At 50.3% G+C, this 16,692-nt stretch overlaps 1 protein-coding gene across 8 annotated transcripts in view; it reads right to left on the bottom strand.

The window, feature by feature from the left end:
* The window catches only part of ARHGEF9 (Cdc42 guanine nucleotide exchange factor 9), a 189,710-nt gene that overhangs the window by 42,917 nt on the left and 130,101 nt on the right, over window positions 1–16,692 (bottom strand). For all 8 annotated transcript variants that reach the window (XM_053955504.1, XM_053955503.1, XM_053955505.1 and 5 more), the window contains 3 exons: window positions 15,333–15,512; window positions 4,760–4,951; window positions 243–422 (listed from right to left, as the gene is read on the bottom strand). In XM_053955504.1, coding sequence (XP_053811479.1) covers window positions 243–422; window positions 4,760–4,951; window positions 15,333–15,512 — 552 coding nt within the window. The remainder of the gene's footprint in view (window positions 1–242; window positions 423–4,759; window positions 4,952–15,332; window positions 15,513–16,692) is intronic.

The raw sequence follows: 16,692 nt of genomic DNA on the forward strand, positions 1-16,692 counted from the left end.
GTGGAATGTGTTATGGAGATTTGTTTACCAAAGGGTGGTTTCTTAATTGGCCACTGCTGATGGTGTTTGGATTCAAGGACCAATTGGGTCCACCTGTATCGTGACTGTCTGTAAGGGCGATGAGTTTCGTAATTAGTACAGTATAATAAAGTGATTGATCAGCCTTCTGAGAAGCATGGAGTCAATGCTAATTACCACCCCTTTGGGAATGCCGTGCGAGGACAAATGCCCAGGGGACTCACGTGTTCCAGGAAGCACGGTCCGATCTCACTGAGATGGGGGTCCTCGTTGTTGTACTGCTTCTCCAGGTCCCGCACAAATCCCATCTGAAATCTGTAGATGTCTTCAATGTTCCCAAAGATGATTTTCAGCTGCTCGTCACTGAACATGTCCCTCCTCTTCCGGCACTGCTTTAAGTAACCCTGTGAGAGTGAGAAAGAAGGATTTGCAGAGAGCAGCAAGGAGGGGTGTTCAGTGCTGGGTGCCTGCTCCTGCAAACCCCACTCCTACCCAGGTCTCCTACAAGCATTGCTGCTTCCCTATCCTTCCAGTGGCACAGCTTCCACAGAAAGCTGTGAGGGGCTGTTTGAGCCTGCTCTGACTTCTCCTTTCAGCCCAGTACTCAGGACAAGGAAGCTGTTTAATACTATCATCAAGTTCTGTATAATATCTTTATCCACAACCTGGATGTGGGGATGGAGTGCACCCCCACCAAGTTTGCAGCTGATGTGCTGGAGGGTGGGAAGGTTCTGAGCAAATCCCCTTATCCTCCCACACTTCACCTGCCAGGATGATCATCACTGAATCACAGAATTGTTAACGCTGGAAAAGACCTTTAGGATCATCAAGTCTAACCAGAATGATTTAGACTAGAAATTTTGCAAGGCCAAATCTCAGATGTTGCAACTGGCCTGGTCCACTTTGCAGCATCCTGACTGGAAAGAAACACAGGGGTCATCAGGAGATGACTTTGCTTATTTTGCTTGCCTTTATTATATAGGAAGGGGAAAGAAAATGAAGTGAAGAAAACGCCAGCAGCTCCAGTGGAATGGCTAAATTTGGGAACTCAGGATGCTTAGTCACACTGCCAGCTGGTAACATGCAGCTGCTGGGCCACAATGAACATTGGAACCCTGCAATGAACTGTCCTTCAGCCTCACCATGTGGTTCCTGGCAGGGGGAACTTCAAGCATGAATGAGAAATTCAACTCTGGCCGACCTGGCCTGGACCCAACCTCTGCCATGTGCAGCTCAGCTCACAGGATGCCATCACCCTGAACTTCCTGGCTTTTTCAGCTGAGAAGCTTGGATTATAGAACACCTTCTGTACTTCCTAATCTAGGTCCCTCTTCCCCCAGGAGCACCTTGATGACTCATTTCCCTGGGTTTCCCTCTCTGATTTTCCAAGGCCACAAGGAATGGGAGCAGGCTGCTTCCCACTCTGTGGGATGGTCACAGGGCATCCAAATGAAAATCCAAACTGAAATCCAAACTGGGAAGAAATGTCACAGGGAATCTCTCCATGCAGACATTCCTGTTTACCTGCTCATCTCAGAACAGCCTGGAAAAAACCCAAGGAAAAAGGCAGGAGAAAGCCCTCCCTGTGCCCATGGGGCAGTGTCCCCTCATTGTGCTCCGTGACATGCCTCCCTTCCCGATCACAGGAACATCTCCCAGCCCCAGGGTTGCCACTGGCTGCAATTCCCATCCTCACTATTCTCACCCTCCCTGTGCTGCTTCATCATTTCTCTGGAATCACGTGTCTCGAGGAGCTGAAGCAGCACATTTCTGTGCAGGCACTTCTGAAAGCACAGGAAGAATAAAGGAATGCAAGGAGTTCCCAAGCCTCATCCTCTCTGTGCGTTTGAAGGTGGTTTCCAGCACAAGGCAGAAAAAGGAGACTGAAGATTCATCCATAACATGCAGCAGAGGCGGCTTCTGCAGAGTTTTTCCAGTAAATTTACTTCTGTTACATAAAACAATGTCATCTTCCTTCTGCTCATCCCGTCAGGTTTGCTCTGAGAAGGGATAGCTGACTGATGAGCAGATGTTGGAGAGTGTTTTGCTCAATTAATACCTAAAATAGCTGCCAAACTGTCTAACTTTAAAGTACTTTTCCATGTAGTCCCTGAAGTATAGGCCAAAGTTGGGCAGGATTTGCAGGAGGTGAAGTGCTAAGTTTTCTTCACCCCACAGTAGGCTTAGAGACAGCCAGGAGAAGTGGTCAGTCCATCTGTCCATCCATTCATCTATCCATCCATCCATCCATCATCCATCCATCATCCATCCATCCATCCATCCATCCATCCATCCATCCATCCATCCATCCATCCATCCATCCATCCATCCTTCTTGTCTGGCTGAGAGCAGGGTGAAGGAGAGAAGAAAGAGGCTGCGGGCTGTAACTTCAAGGGCAGCTGTGAGAATATTCCATTTTTTTTCCTCTCTCAGCCAGTTTGGGGCTGTTTACACTGCCCTGGAACCGTCCCCAAGCCAGGCCCAGCACCTCTTGGGCTGTAACCCAGTGCTCTGTGCAGGGCTGCCAGCACACAGGTGAGGGTGGTGCTGAAGGGCACACAACCAGAACCAGCACAGGAGCAGGGCTCAGACTGTTTGAACTGGAAAGGCAAACCAGAGCCAGAGCTGCTCCCAGGCAGCCAGGACTTGGATACTGGTCCACAGCAAGCCATGGGAACAGTGGGGCTTTGCTGTGGAGAGGAATTCCCTTCAATCCAGCTGCTTCCCACAAGCCTTGGCTGGCACAGGGGATTTTCACCCTGGTGCTGGCCAGCTCCTGAGCTCCCTGCCTGGCCAGACTCGTGCCATGGGTGTTGGCAGGGTGTGCAGTGACACAGGAGCAGGGAGTGGAAATGCATCCTGAAGCAGAGGGGAGCAGTGGGAGGGCTCTTCATCACCACCCTCCAGGAACCACCTCCCATCCTCAGGTGCCTCACTGATAGCAGGATTTGTTATTCACTGCAGCTCAGAAACAAGAGAAGAACCACACACTGCTAAACTCAGCACTAAACCAGACTCAGCCCAGCCAGAGCTGCTCTGCCATCCCCTCTCACACCTCACATCGTACACCTAAAACAAAGAGCCCCGGGAAGAGGGGAATGTGCCACTGTCGGAGCAGCTCATCAGGGGCTGTCTGCTGCCTGCTCGTGTTGTGGCACCAACAACAGCCCTGCCCACCCCACCAGGGGTACAGGGAGCCCAGTCCAGCCCGGCCCTCCCAGTCAGTCCAGCCCGGCCCTCCCAGTCAGTCTAGCCCAGCCCTCCCAGCCCAGCCCTGCTCACACCCTGCTGTGCCAGCCCCGGCTGACAGAGCTCTGGGAGCCTTCCCCAGTAAGGGATTGCTGGGATTAAACTGAGCATAATGAGCCTCTCTTCAGCAAGGCACAGCCCATCGTTCCACAGATGAGAATGCCCATTTCAGTCCTCCTCCCTGCTTAGCTGAATCATTTCCTGGTGCTCTACCTGCAGGTAAGATTTATCCCCTCAATCCCAGTCTGCATCATACAGAGAAAAGAGAGAGCTTTCTGGATCTCTGCTGTCTGGGATACATCATTAGGGGCAGTAAATCAGTGTTCCCTCACTGCAGCTGAACCTGTCTGCACCTCCTGAGAATCCCAACTGGCAGAAACATGGTGACATGTCTGGAGATGCAAGTTAAGGTTTATTTTTGCTTCTTTTATTTTCATTTCCAACAGAAAAGTGCAAATGCAGGAAAAGAAACAATATGTGGAGAACTGTCTGCAGTCTTCCCTTCTCCAATGCAAAGCTCTGACTGAAATAGCACATTGAAATTAAGCTCATTTTTGTCCAAATTGAAATCCCAAGGCTCTTCCATATTTGTAAAGTGTCAGAGATGCTTTTTGGATGGCTGCTCTGCCTTGTTGGGAGAAAAGCAGCAAGGATGAAGGGAGGAAGACATTCCTCTAAGCACAGTTCCCAAGGGGATTCACCACATTGACTGGGCACAGGCTCACTAAATGCTAAACATTGCGAGGGATGAGCTGAAAGCCATCCCCAGACTTTGATTTCAGTGCTCACAGACTTCTGCCTCTCAGTGATAAGGACATCTCTACACACAGTGCCCAACCTCTCTGGCACAGCCACGTGTTCCCCTTCCCAATCACCCAGCACCACAGGCTCTGCACTTTGGGCTCAGCTCAGGGCACTAATCCTGAACTTAAGGGGTTGTAGAGGTTAATTGTAACCTAATGAACAAGAACCGAGTTGGGGATTTGTGGGGTCAGTCACTAAAGTCCATTGCTTGCTGGTTCCCTTCTTCATTTCACATGGTGGAAACATTTTGCCCTCAGTCTCGCCATAAAAAAGGCAAATGGGGGCCATCCTGAGCCAGGGGAAATTGTGAACCTGACATGAAAGGCACAGATGACATGGGTAACTGATTGGTTTAATTACAACCTAATTTCCTCAGTCACAAGTTCAAAAGTAGATGGCATTGGGTTTTAATTAAGAGGACTGCTTGAAGGATCTCAACCTCATCATGTTTTAGTCAAAGAGCTATGGAATAAAGGTCAGGAAATTGCACTTTTGGTTAATACAAACTAAAGGAATTATCAGATCCAGCAGGAAATTCTCAGAACTGTCAATATGTATTGACAGATGCTGCTCCTCCATTAGACACAGTCCTCAGACACTCCAGCTTGTTCCTAAATCACCCAGGCACAAACCCAGGCTCAAACCTTGCCAGGCCCCCAGCATGGGCAGGTGTGCCAGCCCCAGGTACCTCACAGATGTCCTTGAGGTGTTTGATGTAGTGGCGCTCGGTGCTCATGATCTCGTTGATGACGTTGGCTCTCATCTGGTCGCGGTTCTGCACGGTCCTGCCCAGGCACAGGCAGTCAGCGCTGGGGTCCAGGTGGCCGTTCTGCACCTCGCTGGTTCCCTCCTCCACCCCATCCTCCTGGTTCACCCATAGCTGCAGGACAGAGGGACAGCACAGGGATTATTCCCAGCAGCAGCTCAGCAGGCTGGCTCAGGCTGCACGGCTCTGGGAGATGTTGGATCCACCTCTCCTCACCCCATGGGGTGTGCAGAGAGCTCCCAGCCTGCACTGCCCAGTTCCACACTGGTGCAACCAGCCCCAAACGCTCCCCACACTCCTCCCATCTCTTGGGGATTGCCAGTGCTGGCTGCTTGGGCCCTAGATATAAAATCACCCTCTGACAGGCTGAATGAATGAATGAATGCTGCCAAGAGCTCCCAACTGAGACGGACACGAGTGAGACAGAGCAGCCCGAGGAAGACTGCAGTGCTGGGGGCAAGCACTGCTGTCCCAGCTCCTGCCACCTCCAGCTGGGGGTCTCACTGAACACAAGATCCTCTGGGAGCAGGGGTAAGCCCTTCCCAGGAGACTGATTCCAGGTGGAGATGTAGCTGGTTCAGAAGTGCCCATCAGCTCTGGGTTGTGTTTCTGGAGCTCTGTAACCTCCCAGGCCAGGGGCTGTGAAGGAGCCCTGATCCAATTTCTCAGCAGCTTTCCTCATCAGCTCACAGGGACAGCCTTTCTGGCTCAGGCAAATCCCACATCTCAGCACCCCAGCATTGGGATCCCCAAACCAGAGCATCCCCAAAGCACACAGAATGGACACCCCTGAGCAAGTCTCCCAAACCTGGGGGCTGAGGGCAGCTTGGGATAGGTGCACTGGACACTGAAAATTACAAAAAGCAGTGAAAAAGATCTGTGTGTTCTCAGCACACTGAAGCTTCCTTCCAATATCAAATAAAAATCATCCATAGAAATTGCAAATTCCAGCTCTCCCCTGTTTGTCTGAACCAGCCTGAGCTCTGCACACACCATACGGATCAAGGGCTCCTTCTGTTACCTTTTCCCACAAAACCTGCTTAAAATAACTCTGATTGACTCAAATTTGGCTCAGGGTAGTTTGTAAACAAACATTAAATAAAGCTTAGAGCTGACAGAAATACCCCTGTCTTTCACAGACCACCTAACCTCAGTGATGGAAATGAAGCAACTTCTCAGTGTTTGAAGTCCCCAAATCCTGGGGACTTTCAAACCTAAAAATACATTTTCCTGTGAGCAGTGGAACTGTCCACACACAGAGTACAAGGAAACCAGGCAGCATCATTAACCTGATCTTCAGGTTCCCTTTCAATGTTAATAGTGTTTCCTGCTTTCCCATTATTCAGTTTAAAGTGGGCTTTGCACAGATTGTAAAGGGCAGTGTTCCTGTAAATTAGGAAAGTAAAATCTCCAAACCTGCCCCTGCTCCTTCCCTGCATTCCCAACCAGCAGCTGTTCTGCTAAACCACCTCTTGCAGCTCCCACGTTCTGCCCTCCCACAGGGAGTTGTACAGGCCAAAAAAAAGAAAAAAAGAACACCAAAAAACCCAAACCTATCTCTTCTTTAGCAGGATGTTAATGATGCTGCAAATCTGGGGATTCTAAAAGGGGTTTTGTAGGATTTCCATCAGCACTGGGAGGCCTGGCTGAGCCCTGGGTCACTGTGAGGGAGCTGGTGATCCAATCCCACCAAATATAGTGGAACCCAACATGGAAAACCTCTCCTGGCACACTGAAACAAATGTCTCTTGTTCAGAAAAACCACCCAAAAGCTGGCTAGAAAAGTCTCTTTCAGCAAACCCACCCTCCTCTGGAAGAGGTTTGGGGTCCACTGAGGCAGAACAACACGCCATGAACATGAGCAGTGGTTTATGCTGAAAAATAAATTTAAAATAAAAATTAAATAAATAAATAGAAGAAGTGCTGCTGCTAAGCAATGTCCTTGTTGGGTAAGTGACCTCAGGGGCCAGCTACTGACATCAGTGCCACCAATTTCAGTGCTGGGAAAACCTAGGAGCACCCTGAGAAGGGAAAATGCGTCCTGGGAAGGACAGAATGGCACAGGGAGTCCTCCAAGGGATGTGTCCTGGTGACAGCTTCATTGGCATTCCAACCAACAGATGTTGAAAATCCAGCAGGACCAGTGTGGGGATTAAATCCTGTTGGTTGAAGTTTAAAATAACTCCCCACCCTGCTTTTCTTCTCATACAGAAAGGGATTTTGCAGCCTTCCCAAACCCAACTGGAACAGCTTGTTACCAAGTTTGATGACACTCCTGCCAGTTTGGCAGCAGAGCATATTTTTAAAGCTCTACCTCCTGGAGTCAGGTGATCATGAGAAAAAATTTGATTTTCACTTAAAAAAAAGCCAGAGAGATCTAATCATTACAAGGCATGTGTGTGTGTAAGCCTGAGTCATGAATCCTAAAGGCTTTGAGACTCCAAGGCAGATAGCAAACTTACAAACTTTCATGATTCCTCAAATTCAGGCTGCCTTTTGTGCACATCACGAACACTCCCTTCTTCCTCATCTGCAAATCTCAGGAGTCCTGCTTTCCTGCTTAATGAAATTTTTGCTCCTTCCTGCTAGGATCCATGTTCCCAAAGGGAAAAAAAAATACAGTTCTAGTCTAGATGACTTCTGCCTTAGATTAAAAACAAATTCAACGATTTTATCAGCTCCAGAGGAAGCTGAAGGTGTTTCCACCCTGCACTCTGCAGCCTCTGCTGCTGGAAGGATGAATCCCACTGTGTTGTTCAAACACTTCTGCTTCCATCTAAACCTCTGAAGTTCTCTGAAATTCCAGCAAGGATCCTTCTTCCGGGGCATCATCTGAAGTTAGGACCATGACTAATAAAAGCTGAGATACAGTGGCAGCTCTGGCACTGACCTTGGGCCAGTCCCTGCATCTGGAGGAAGTTTCCCCACCCAAACCCAGGGATAATCATGGAAAAACTGATGGAGCTGCTGAAATGTGGGCTGAAATGCATCACAGACTCTTGTTCTCAGCCATGAGCAGCACTCTGGTGAGACATACCTGGGGTTGGGTTTGCACCTCCAGCTCTCAGCACTGGGGAGGAGCTGGGCCGTGCTGGGCCAAGGCAAGGTGGCACTTCAAGGGTTAACTGTGGCCTCTGTCCCAGTGCCACCAGCCCAGGCTGGATCCTCTGTGCCCCACTGACACTGCTGGAGCTGAGGGTGACAGCGAGGTGGCACAGCCACACTGGAGAGATGCTGGCCTTGCCCAAAAACTGAAATGTCAGGTTGAGTGATTTGGACAAAGCTGCAAACGCTCCTGTTTCAGCCCAGTACCTCTCACAGGGTGATCCCTCTGTTTCACATACATGGGGCTCCCCAAAATGCCTGAATTTCCCTCCTTCCTGTGGGGAACAGCTGAGACCACATTCCTGGGAAAAGGTCTGTCTGCTCCCCTTCTCTCCAAAGGGACACAAGTGCACAGATGCCCCTCCCTCTCAGTGCAAGTATCTCCAATTTTAGAAAAGAAACCTCAGAACTCTTGTTCTCTCGCAGTTTCATCCCATCTCTCCAGCACTCCCTGCTCAGGATGGGTGGCTGCCATCCCTGTGGGGATTTCCAGGGAACCCTACAATAATAAATCCAGGGTCTCTTCAAACACCTCTGCAATGGAAAACATCAGGAGCTGTAAAATAAAACAGCACTGGGAGGGCTTCCACCAGGCCATGAAAAACGCTCAGCAGCCAAACCACCAAGCCCTGAGAGCCATTCTGAGCACTCTATCAAGAACTAATTACAAGAAATCAGTGAAAACTACAGAAAAAAAAAATCAAGTTTCATAAAGCTGGTCCTACATGATGTTTCCCATTGAAAGTCCCCTCCATGTGGGATGGAACAGGGTTATAGTGAGGTTCCCAGTCCTACTTCAAAATTCAACCCTAACTGGGAAGTCATGACCAGCTCTGTGTAATCCAAGAACTTGCAGAGGCAGATAAAAGTAAAATAATCACATAAAAAAGGCCCTTTTCCCTAAGGACCACTTCTGGGAGCCACGGAGAGCTGATGGTTGCATTGTGCTAATTCATGTTCTCCATGACTGATATCCTTTTAGAAAGGGAAAAAAGGAAGACCCAGGGAACCCCAGGCCAGGCAGGCTGACCTCAGTGCCCAGCAAGAGCACGGAGCAGATTCCTGGAAAATATGTTCAGGCACGTGGAAGACAAGGAGGTGACTGGTGAGAGCCACCACAGCTTCCCTGAGGGCAGAGCGTGCCTGACACAGTCAGTGACCTGTGACAAGGTGCTTACAGAGCTCAGAGCCCCTGCCAGGGCCTGAGGGGCTCCAGGAGAGCTGGAGAGGGACTGGGGACAGGGCATGGAGGGACAGAACACAGGGAATGGCTCCCACTGCCGGAGGGCAGGGATGGATGGGAGATTGGGAATTAGGAATTGTTCCCTGGGAGGGTGGGCAGGCCCTGGCACAGGGTGCCCAGAGCAGCTGTGGCTGCCCCTGGATCCCTGGCAGTGCCCAAGGCCAGGTTGGACACTGGGGCTTGGAGCAGCCTGGGACAGTGGGAGGTGTCCCTGCCCATGGCAGGGGTGGCACTGGGTGGGCTTTAAGGTCTCTCCCAGCCCAAACCAGTCTGGGATTCTATGATATAAAATTTCTATAAATACATTTCATCAGCTTGCAGCTTTACCCAAATGGTGCAATCACCCAGTGGCACTGGGCCAGCAGCACTGACCTGCAATCATTGCAGATTTACCCTGCTCCATGCAGGCACTGGATGGAGAGGACTTTTTCCTTCAACAGGCACCGAGGCCTGATCACCTCGTAATGATCAGAAACCACAATAAAGTAAACATTTCCCCAGCCAGCTGGATGATTAACCTGCTTCCACTGGATATTCACAAGGACAAAACCAGCAGATGATGTGCCATTCTGGATTCTCACTCCCAGTTAACTAACGTGGCAGATTAATGATACACACACACCCTTCAGAGAGCTGCTGCCATCCCAGGGAATCTGGATTGTACAGGACAAGTGGGCAGTGCCATGGGTTACAGTGCCAGAGGCTCCAACAACCTGCAGGAATCCATGGAAGCACAGAGCCTCAGGACTCTCTCCCACCCATCCACCCCGCCCTGCTTGGTGGAGCAGCTCCATTCCCGCAGGATCTGCTTCCCTTCCTCCCTCTCTGAGCTGCTTCCAGGGCTGGGCCTTGTCTGCAGCCCCGTGCAGTGTCACACCCCTGTGCAGTGTCACATCCCCACCCTGTGCAGTGTCACATCCCTGTGCAGTGCCACACCCCTGTGCAGTGTCACACCCCTGTGCAGTGTCACATCCCCGAGCACTGTCCCATCCCCGCTGGATTAAGGAGCTCAGTTGCTCAGGATTTGCAGCCCAGGAGGGCCCGTGGTGCAGAGCTCTGCACAAGTAAAGCAGCAGCAGCCTCCAGGCTCAGCCTGTGCTGGGCTCTGCCGAGGTGTTCCCCCTCCCCAGCCCCCAGGAGGAGCGAGGAGCTGCCAGGAGATGCTGTGTGTCCCCCGGAGCTGTCCCAGCCAGCCCCGGCCTCTGCCCAGCGTGGGAGGGCTGGGAATGTGGCTGGGATGCAGTTTGCTGGGAAGCACAGAGCATCTCCTGGATCCCCTTCCAGGAGCAGGAATAGGACATTTGGCAGCAAAAGGAAAGGCAGCTGAAGCAAGGTGCTTTCCCCTCCTGTGGTCCTGCCACTCTTTTCTTCCACACCCTGAATTTCTCCCTCAGTAATCTGGCTCCAGCCTCAGTGTCCTTCTCACCTTCCAGCCCACAGGCTCTTTGATACTTTCTCTTTCCTCCCTCCAACTCCCCACAGCTTTAGCAAAGCCTCTTCAGCTGTTCCTCTCCTCTCTAAAACTCTCCATTCTCAGCCTCAGAAATTCCCTTTCTCCATTCCCAGCCTCAGAAATTCCCTTTACCCAAGGTCAGAAACAAGAAACACCCTTTACTCATTTCTGGAGAAGGAGAAAACAGGGGATTTGTGGCCCTGATTTTTTAAGATTTTCTAAAGCCTTCTGAATTTACATTCTTGTAGAAAACTTTCTCATACAACTTTCTGTAAATAACCTATTGTTTTACATTCCCTCATAGAGGCAGAGAAACTTAATGTACTGGTAGTTTGTCCAGTGTCGTTGGAGAGGTGACACGTTCACCCTCCAATCCACTAACACCTTTTGAAAACTATAAATATTAGAATAAAAAAAAAAATCTCTTCATCATAACCATAGCTGCTGTGGTGCATCATTTTTCCTTGTGTCCTCTAGTGACAGGGATTCTGTAGGGACAGCTTCAGGCTCTGTATCCCCTAAAGGTGAACAAGAACAGCTCCAGAGAACAGGCCCCTGTGCTCCCTCCCTGATCCCCGCAACCCAAACCCAGATTCCAGGGACTGCAGCTCCAGCAGGGACCAAAAGCTGCTTGGACACTGCAGCAAACTGGATGTGCTCCGCTACATCCATCAGAACGCTGGGAATTAAGGCTCAGCGCTCCCATTTCCCAAAAGCCAATCCCTGCTGACACACAGGCAGAAGAGCAGAGGCTCAGAGCTCACTGCAGAGCCCTGCCAGGCTGAGGAAGCGCAGGGCCAGGGAAGGGGCTCTGGAGATTCCTGCCTAGCTCGCCTGACTCAGAGAAAGGCCTCAAAACTCTGGTTTTACACCTCCAGAGCAGCTTGTCCAGGGAAGGGCACAGTGCCAGCATGTGACCCTTTGGGGGACCTGTCTGGGCTGCAGGTGGCACAGGGAGCCCTGGGGTGCTGAAATGCTCCTTGCCTGTAGGAAACCCCAAACTCTGCAGCTCAGCTTGTCCCCAGCAGTGCTGCCCGTGCTGGGCGCTACCTCCAGCACAGCTATTTGTAAACTGGATTTGCCACAGGAGAATCAAATCTCCTTTAGAAGGCTCTGACTGCAGCTCCACCCTTTTTCTTTGGGAAATCTGATGCCCCTGGCTCTGAGGGAATGCTAATGCAAGGGCTGCAGTGGGGGAAAAGCAGGTGAGTGATGAGCTCAACAAGATACAATCAGATTTTACAGGCAAAAAGAAGCAGATGGGGCAGCAAAATGGGGAATTACACCTGCAACACAGAGCAGGCACAGCTAAAAGCTAAACCCACCTGCCCAGTAAAGGCACGAGCTGCCAGGCACTGGGACCACGCTCTGGGTTCAGAGTCTTCTTCCCCACAGTGCCTTAAAAGCTCACTCCAATTTATCCAGCACTTCTCCTTTAGCAGCAGAAAATAAAGTGGGTCAAAGGCAGCTTTTCAGCAGGAAAATCAATCTAAAATTACAACACTTGGGGGAACCAAGGCAGTGGTGAGAGAGAACATGGAGCACTGCCACCCCTGCACTTCTCCACCCCTGCACCTTCTCCTGGAAGAGGAGACCATGAAGATTTCATAGCCCCTCCTTGCTCCTTGGCAGGACCATTTCTTCCCTTCTTCAGTCACCAGGCACTACAAGAAGCTGCAGTAAAAGCTCCTCAGCCCCAATTTTGATCTTTACCGTGGCTTAGTAACATAAGGAAGGGAGACTCAGCATTGCTGAGCTGAGAAGAAATATATTCTGCAAGCTCAGTCTGGTATCCAAAGAGACTAAGGAGAGCTTTACACAGGAATAAATCCCCCTCTCTGCCCAGGACAGGGGCACTCTGCCATGTCTCTGAGGAAAGATTCCACTGCCCAGCATCCATAAGCTTTACTCTTTTTATTTCTCCTGCAGTAGAAATATGTCAGAGCCCAAACATTAAGCCATTTCATTTCCTGTGTTTGGAGTGTCTCACCCGGGCTGTTTTGGAGCCTTGATGAGGGGCTCTGCAATCAAAACTTTGTTTTGAGGCTTGCTGTGCTTTCTGAAGGAGACCCCAAGGTACAACAATGGATCCATGGGCAGCCTTGGACTGTTATTCTCTGCTGCAAATCCCTCCCTACACTGATCCTGTTTTTCTGAGCCAGTGTCAATGTGCTGGTTATGCAAAAACTCATCTCTAGCCCACAATGTACAGACAGCCCAAGGCTCTGCCATCCACAGAGGAGAAAGAAGTGGCATTACCACCACAAGAATGTGAAATCTTGTTTGAAAGTCCTGCTGGTTTTCCTCAGCTATACCTCCCAACCTGTCAGACCACTGGAAGTTGACAGGATGTTCAAAGACACTGTGCAGCCACCATGGCTGCACCCTGTGGGTGTCCAGTGTGCTCAGAACAGGCTAAAATACATCACAGACATCTTCACCTGTCCAAACCCAGCTTGTTGCTGGGTCTTAAATTTAGTTCTGGAGTTCTTATCCACCTTTCTGACTTAGGGGTGCTCATAACCTTCTCCCTGAGTGCAGCAGCTCCCTGCAGAAATCATTCACCATTCCCTGCTGGCTCCAACTTTTACTTCTCCTCTGCTGCACTTTCTCTTCCCCGCAAAAAACATTGCTTTATCCATCCAGTTTCTCCTTGAAAGTTCCTGAGCTCCCAAACCTCCGTGGTTCCCTCTCCCCACCTTCCTTCTCTCCAAGTCCCAAGCTACTAAGAGGATTAGTGCAAGTGTGAGCAGGGAGACAACAATTGCTGTGTGTGCAGGGAATTCAGGAGAGTTTTTGTTTGCCACCCCTGGCTGTCATGTAAAGGAGGCCAAGGGAATCAGCAGGCTCCTGTTTTCCTCTCCACTTGCAAATGTGAAGTTCCCTGCTATGAGATTTCGTGAGTGCCAAATGCTTTGCCAAAGGTTTTCAGATGATCTGGCTGGAGAGCAAGAAGCGTCAGACATCTCATTGCAAACTGGGTTCCCAGCCCAGTTTTGTCCTCAGAAGTGATTCAAAGGACTTTGAGAGGAGCCCAACTGTGCAGTGATCTTCTCCTGCACTCCTGTTAGTACTTACAAGAGGCCTGAAGTCTGAAATATCCTGAAATTAATCCTATTTGGCTTTATACCTGCCTGGTCTGTCTGACATCCCTCACTTGAATACTATTCATATTCTATGCGACATATTGTTCCCTTTCCCTTCTGTGCTTGAAGAAGAGAAATATAAAGAAAAGCAATTATTTTGCAAGTAAAACTAGAACCACCCAGGCTAAATCAGGCAGTTTTCTGGCATCATCTTAAAAAAGCAGGGCTCAAAGTACAACAGAGAAAAACGCAGCCTGCTCATGATGTGAGTGATCATCTGCTCTTCTCACAGTTCTTTCATTCCTTATTCAGGTGCTTTGGAAACCTGAGGGGCAAATCTTTCCCTCCAGCCTCCCTTCAAGACCTGCAGACAAAACGAGCCGGAACTCTTGTTTTTAAATATTAATTCTCACTAAGGCAGCACAGCCAGGCGGATGCTCCCCTCTGGGGGCGGGGGGGGGGGGGGGGGGGGGGGGGAAGGGCAGGTGTCTGGTCCCTGCCTGCCCCCAACAACTAATTCCCAGGTGGAACAGCCAAGCCAGCCCCTTGCAGAGCTGATGGAAGGATTGCTCTCACTGGGATACTGGACAGAACAGGCAAGAAACCTGCCTGGTCAGGCTGTTGTGACCTCCAGCACCAAGGATGAGGATCTAGGATTTGTTCCAGACATTTGTCTGAGATTCACTGAGTCCCCTCTCCTTTGTTCCCCACAGTTTCTAAAACCATCCTCCCAGGCTTTGAAAAGTGTAGGGAGAGATGGGGAGTTCAGCCAAGACAAGTGATCCATGGGTTGGGGCCCTAAAGACACTGGTTCATTTGGTTTTTTGGTGTGTTTTTAAAAAAACAGGATAGTGTTTTCCAGACTATTCTTAAACCTCCTGTAGACAGTTTGTGACACCACACCAAAGGGCTGTTAAATCAGCCAGAACCACAAAAACATCAGCACTGGTCAGTGCACTGAGAGGTTAAACTGGCCCAGAATATTTCAGTGTTTAAATTAAGCAAACAAAATGAGATTGTTCTCATTCAGCCTTTCCAGCTGCAGCACAGAGGAGATGTGTTAGTGACAAGAGGTGGGAGTGTTTCTGCAAGAAGGTTTTCACCTCAATCACACCTGACACAAATCCATTATCCAGACTTGTTGCCACCACCAGCTGCAGGGTCAGACTCAAAATACCAAACACAATTTGTTATCCCAAAATACCAAACACAATTTGTTATCCCAAAATACCAAAATCCCAAAATACCAAACACAATTTGTATACCCAAAATACCAAACACAATTTGTTATCCCAGGCCAGAGTAACAGCATGAACTTTTTTAGGCAGCCCAGCTCCAGTTCCAGTCATGGATCTCTCACTCCTGGCACTGGCCAGACCTGGGGGAAACACAAGAGCTGCACCAAAGGGGATAAAATTGTGTGGTGGGGAGGCAGCAGCAAGCAGAAACATTCTTTGCTCCCTATTTTATGGACGGAAAACAGGCAAAGAAGTGGGAATCAGCATCAGTGAGAACAAACACAATAAAAACTGACCAAGAGCTCAGTTCTTGATGTCCTGAGCATCAGCAGTGATTCCTCAGAGCAGTAAAAAGCAGAAAGTCACTCACCCTCACGAAGCTGGCGGGAAACCATCCTTCCTCATCGTCGATCTGACCCCACCACCAGTCCTTGTTGGAAGCATCCAGGACCTTGATGACGTCTCCTGCTTTAAACGCCAACTCCCGGTTGGCCATGGTGACGTGATCCCATACTGCCTCAGCACTGACAATGGAACCACCACTGATCAGCTTGGGGAGAGAAAAGCACAGTCAGGGAACGCCCGCAGCCCAGCCCTACACATGCACAGCAGCACAAGCAGCACAGCTCACAGCCAAACCACATTTCCATTCCACCCTGCCATTCCCACTGCCCTCATCCTGCTCCCAGCAATGCCAGGCAAGCTCCAGGTGTCGTGTCCCTTGTCCCCCAAGGCCTGGCACCTCCCCTCCCACCTCCATACGGGCACATCTGTCAGGGACAAGTCCACTGACACAATGTGCAATTCCCAAAAACAAGCAATGGTGTCCCGCAAAGGGATTTTCACTTCAGTTCAAATGTCAGAGGCTTGGGGAAGCTTTCCATGAAGACCCAAGCAAAGTTAGTGCACGTATTTAGAAGGCTTTTTTTGAAACTGGAGGCTGCCTGTTTAAGGGCTGGTGATGTACTGACACCCCTCACTTGTGACACGCTGCTGACCTGCCCCAGCCCTGACCTGGAGCACGGCCCAGGACAATCCTGCTGCTCCTGGCTGTGGTGACAGTCTGCATGGAGCAGATCCTGGACCCTGGACACTCAATGAGGCCAGTCTGGTGTCTGACAGGACCTCGGGAACATCTCTGCCTGTGGAGCTCCTGGAGCCTCAGAAGTGCACCAGCACAGCCCCGGTCTCCTCTGTGACAGCCATGAAACTCCTGCTCCCAGCTAGCAGGAGGGAGCATCCCAACACTGGTGGCTTCCACACCACCATCCGTCCATCCATCCATGCCCAGGTCACCCCCTCTGACTGGCAGCTGTGTGTTTTCAACAGAGTAATAGGTTGTGTTTATGTGTTGCCCACTGCAGGCATTCTGTGCTGAGCACTGAGGCTGCCCCAGCAAACACACATTTTCCCCATGTGCTAATCAGCCTGTCAGAGCCATCCTGGGTTCATTAGTTCTGCCACTGAGACACCCTGACCATGGACTTGGGCTGCCTCCAAGTCCCAGTTTGAGCTCACAGGGACAGAGCTCAACGCTGTAACCATTCCAGACCTTGTTGTGGTGAGGCTCTGAGAGCCACAGTGTCCCCTCAGCTGGGGGACGAACACAAAGCACACAGACAATAACCCCTCGCTGTGGGTATGCAAGTGTAGAAGCTCTTAATGCAAGTCTGGCACCCCCAAACCCCTGTTAATCACTGCCTGCACAGTGAGAACTTGAAGGATACCTT

Source organism: Vidua chalybeata, chromosome 14, assembly GCF_026979565.1.
Source record: "Vidua chalybeata isolate OUT-0048 chromosome 14, bVidCha1 merged haplotype, whole genome shotgun sequence".
Lineage (NCBI taxonomy): Eukaryota > Metazoa > Chordata > Aves > Passeriformes > Viduidae > Vidua > Vidua chalybeata.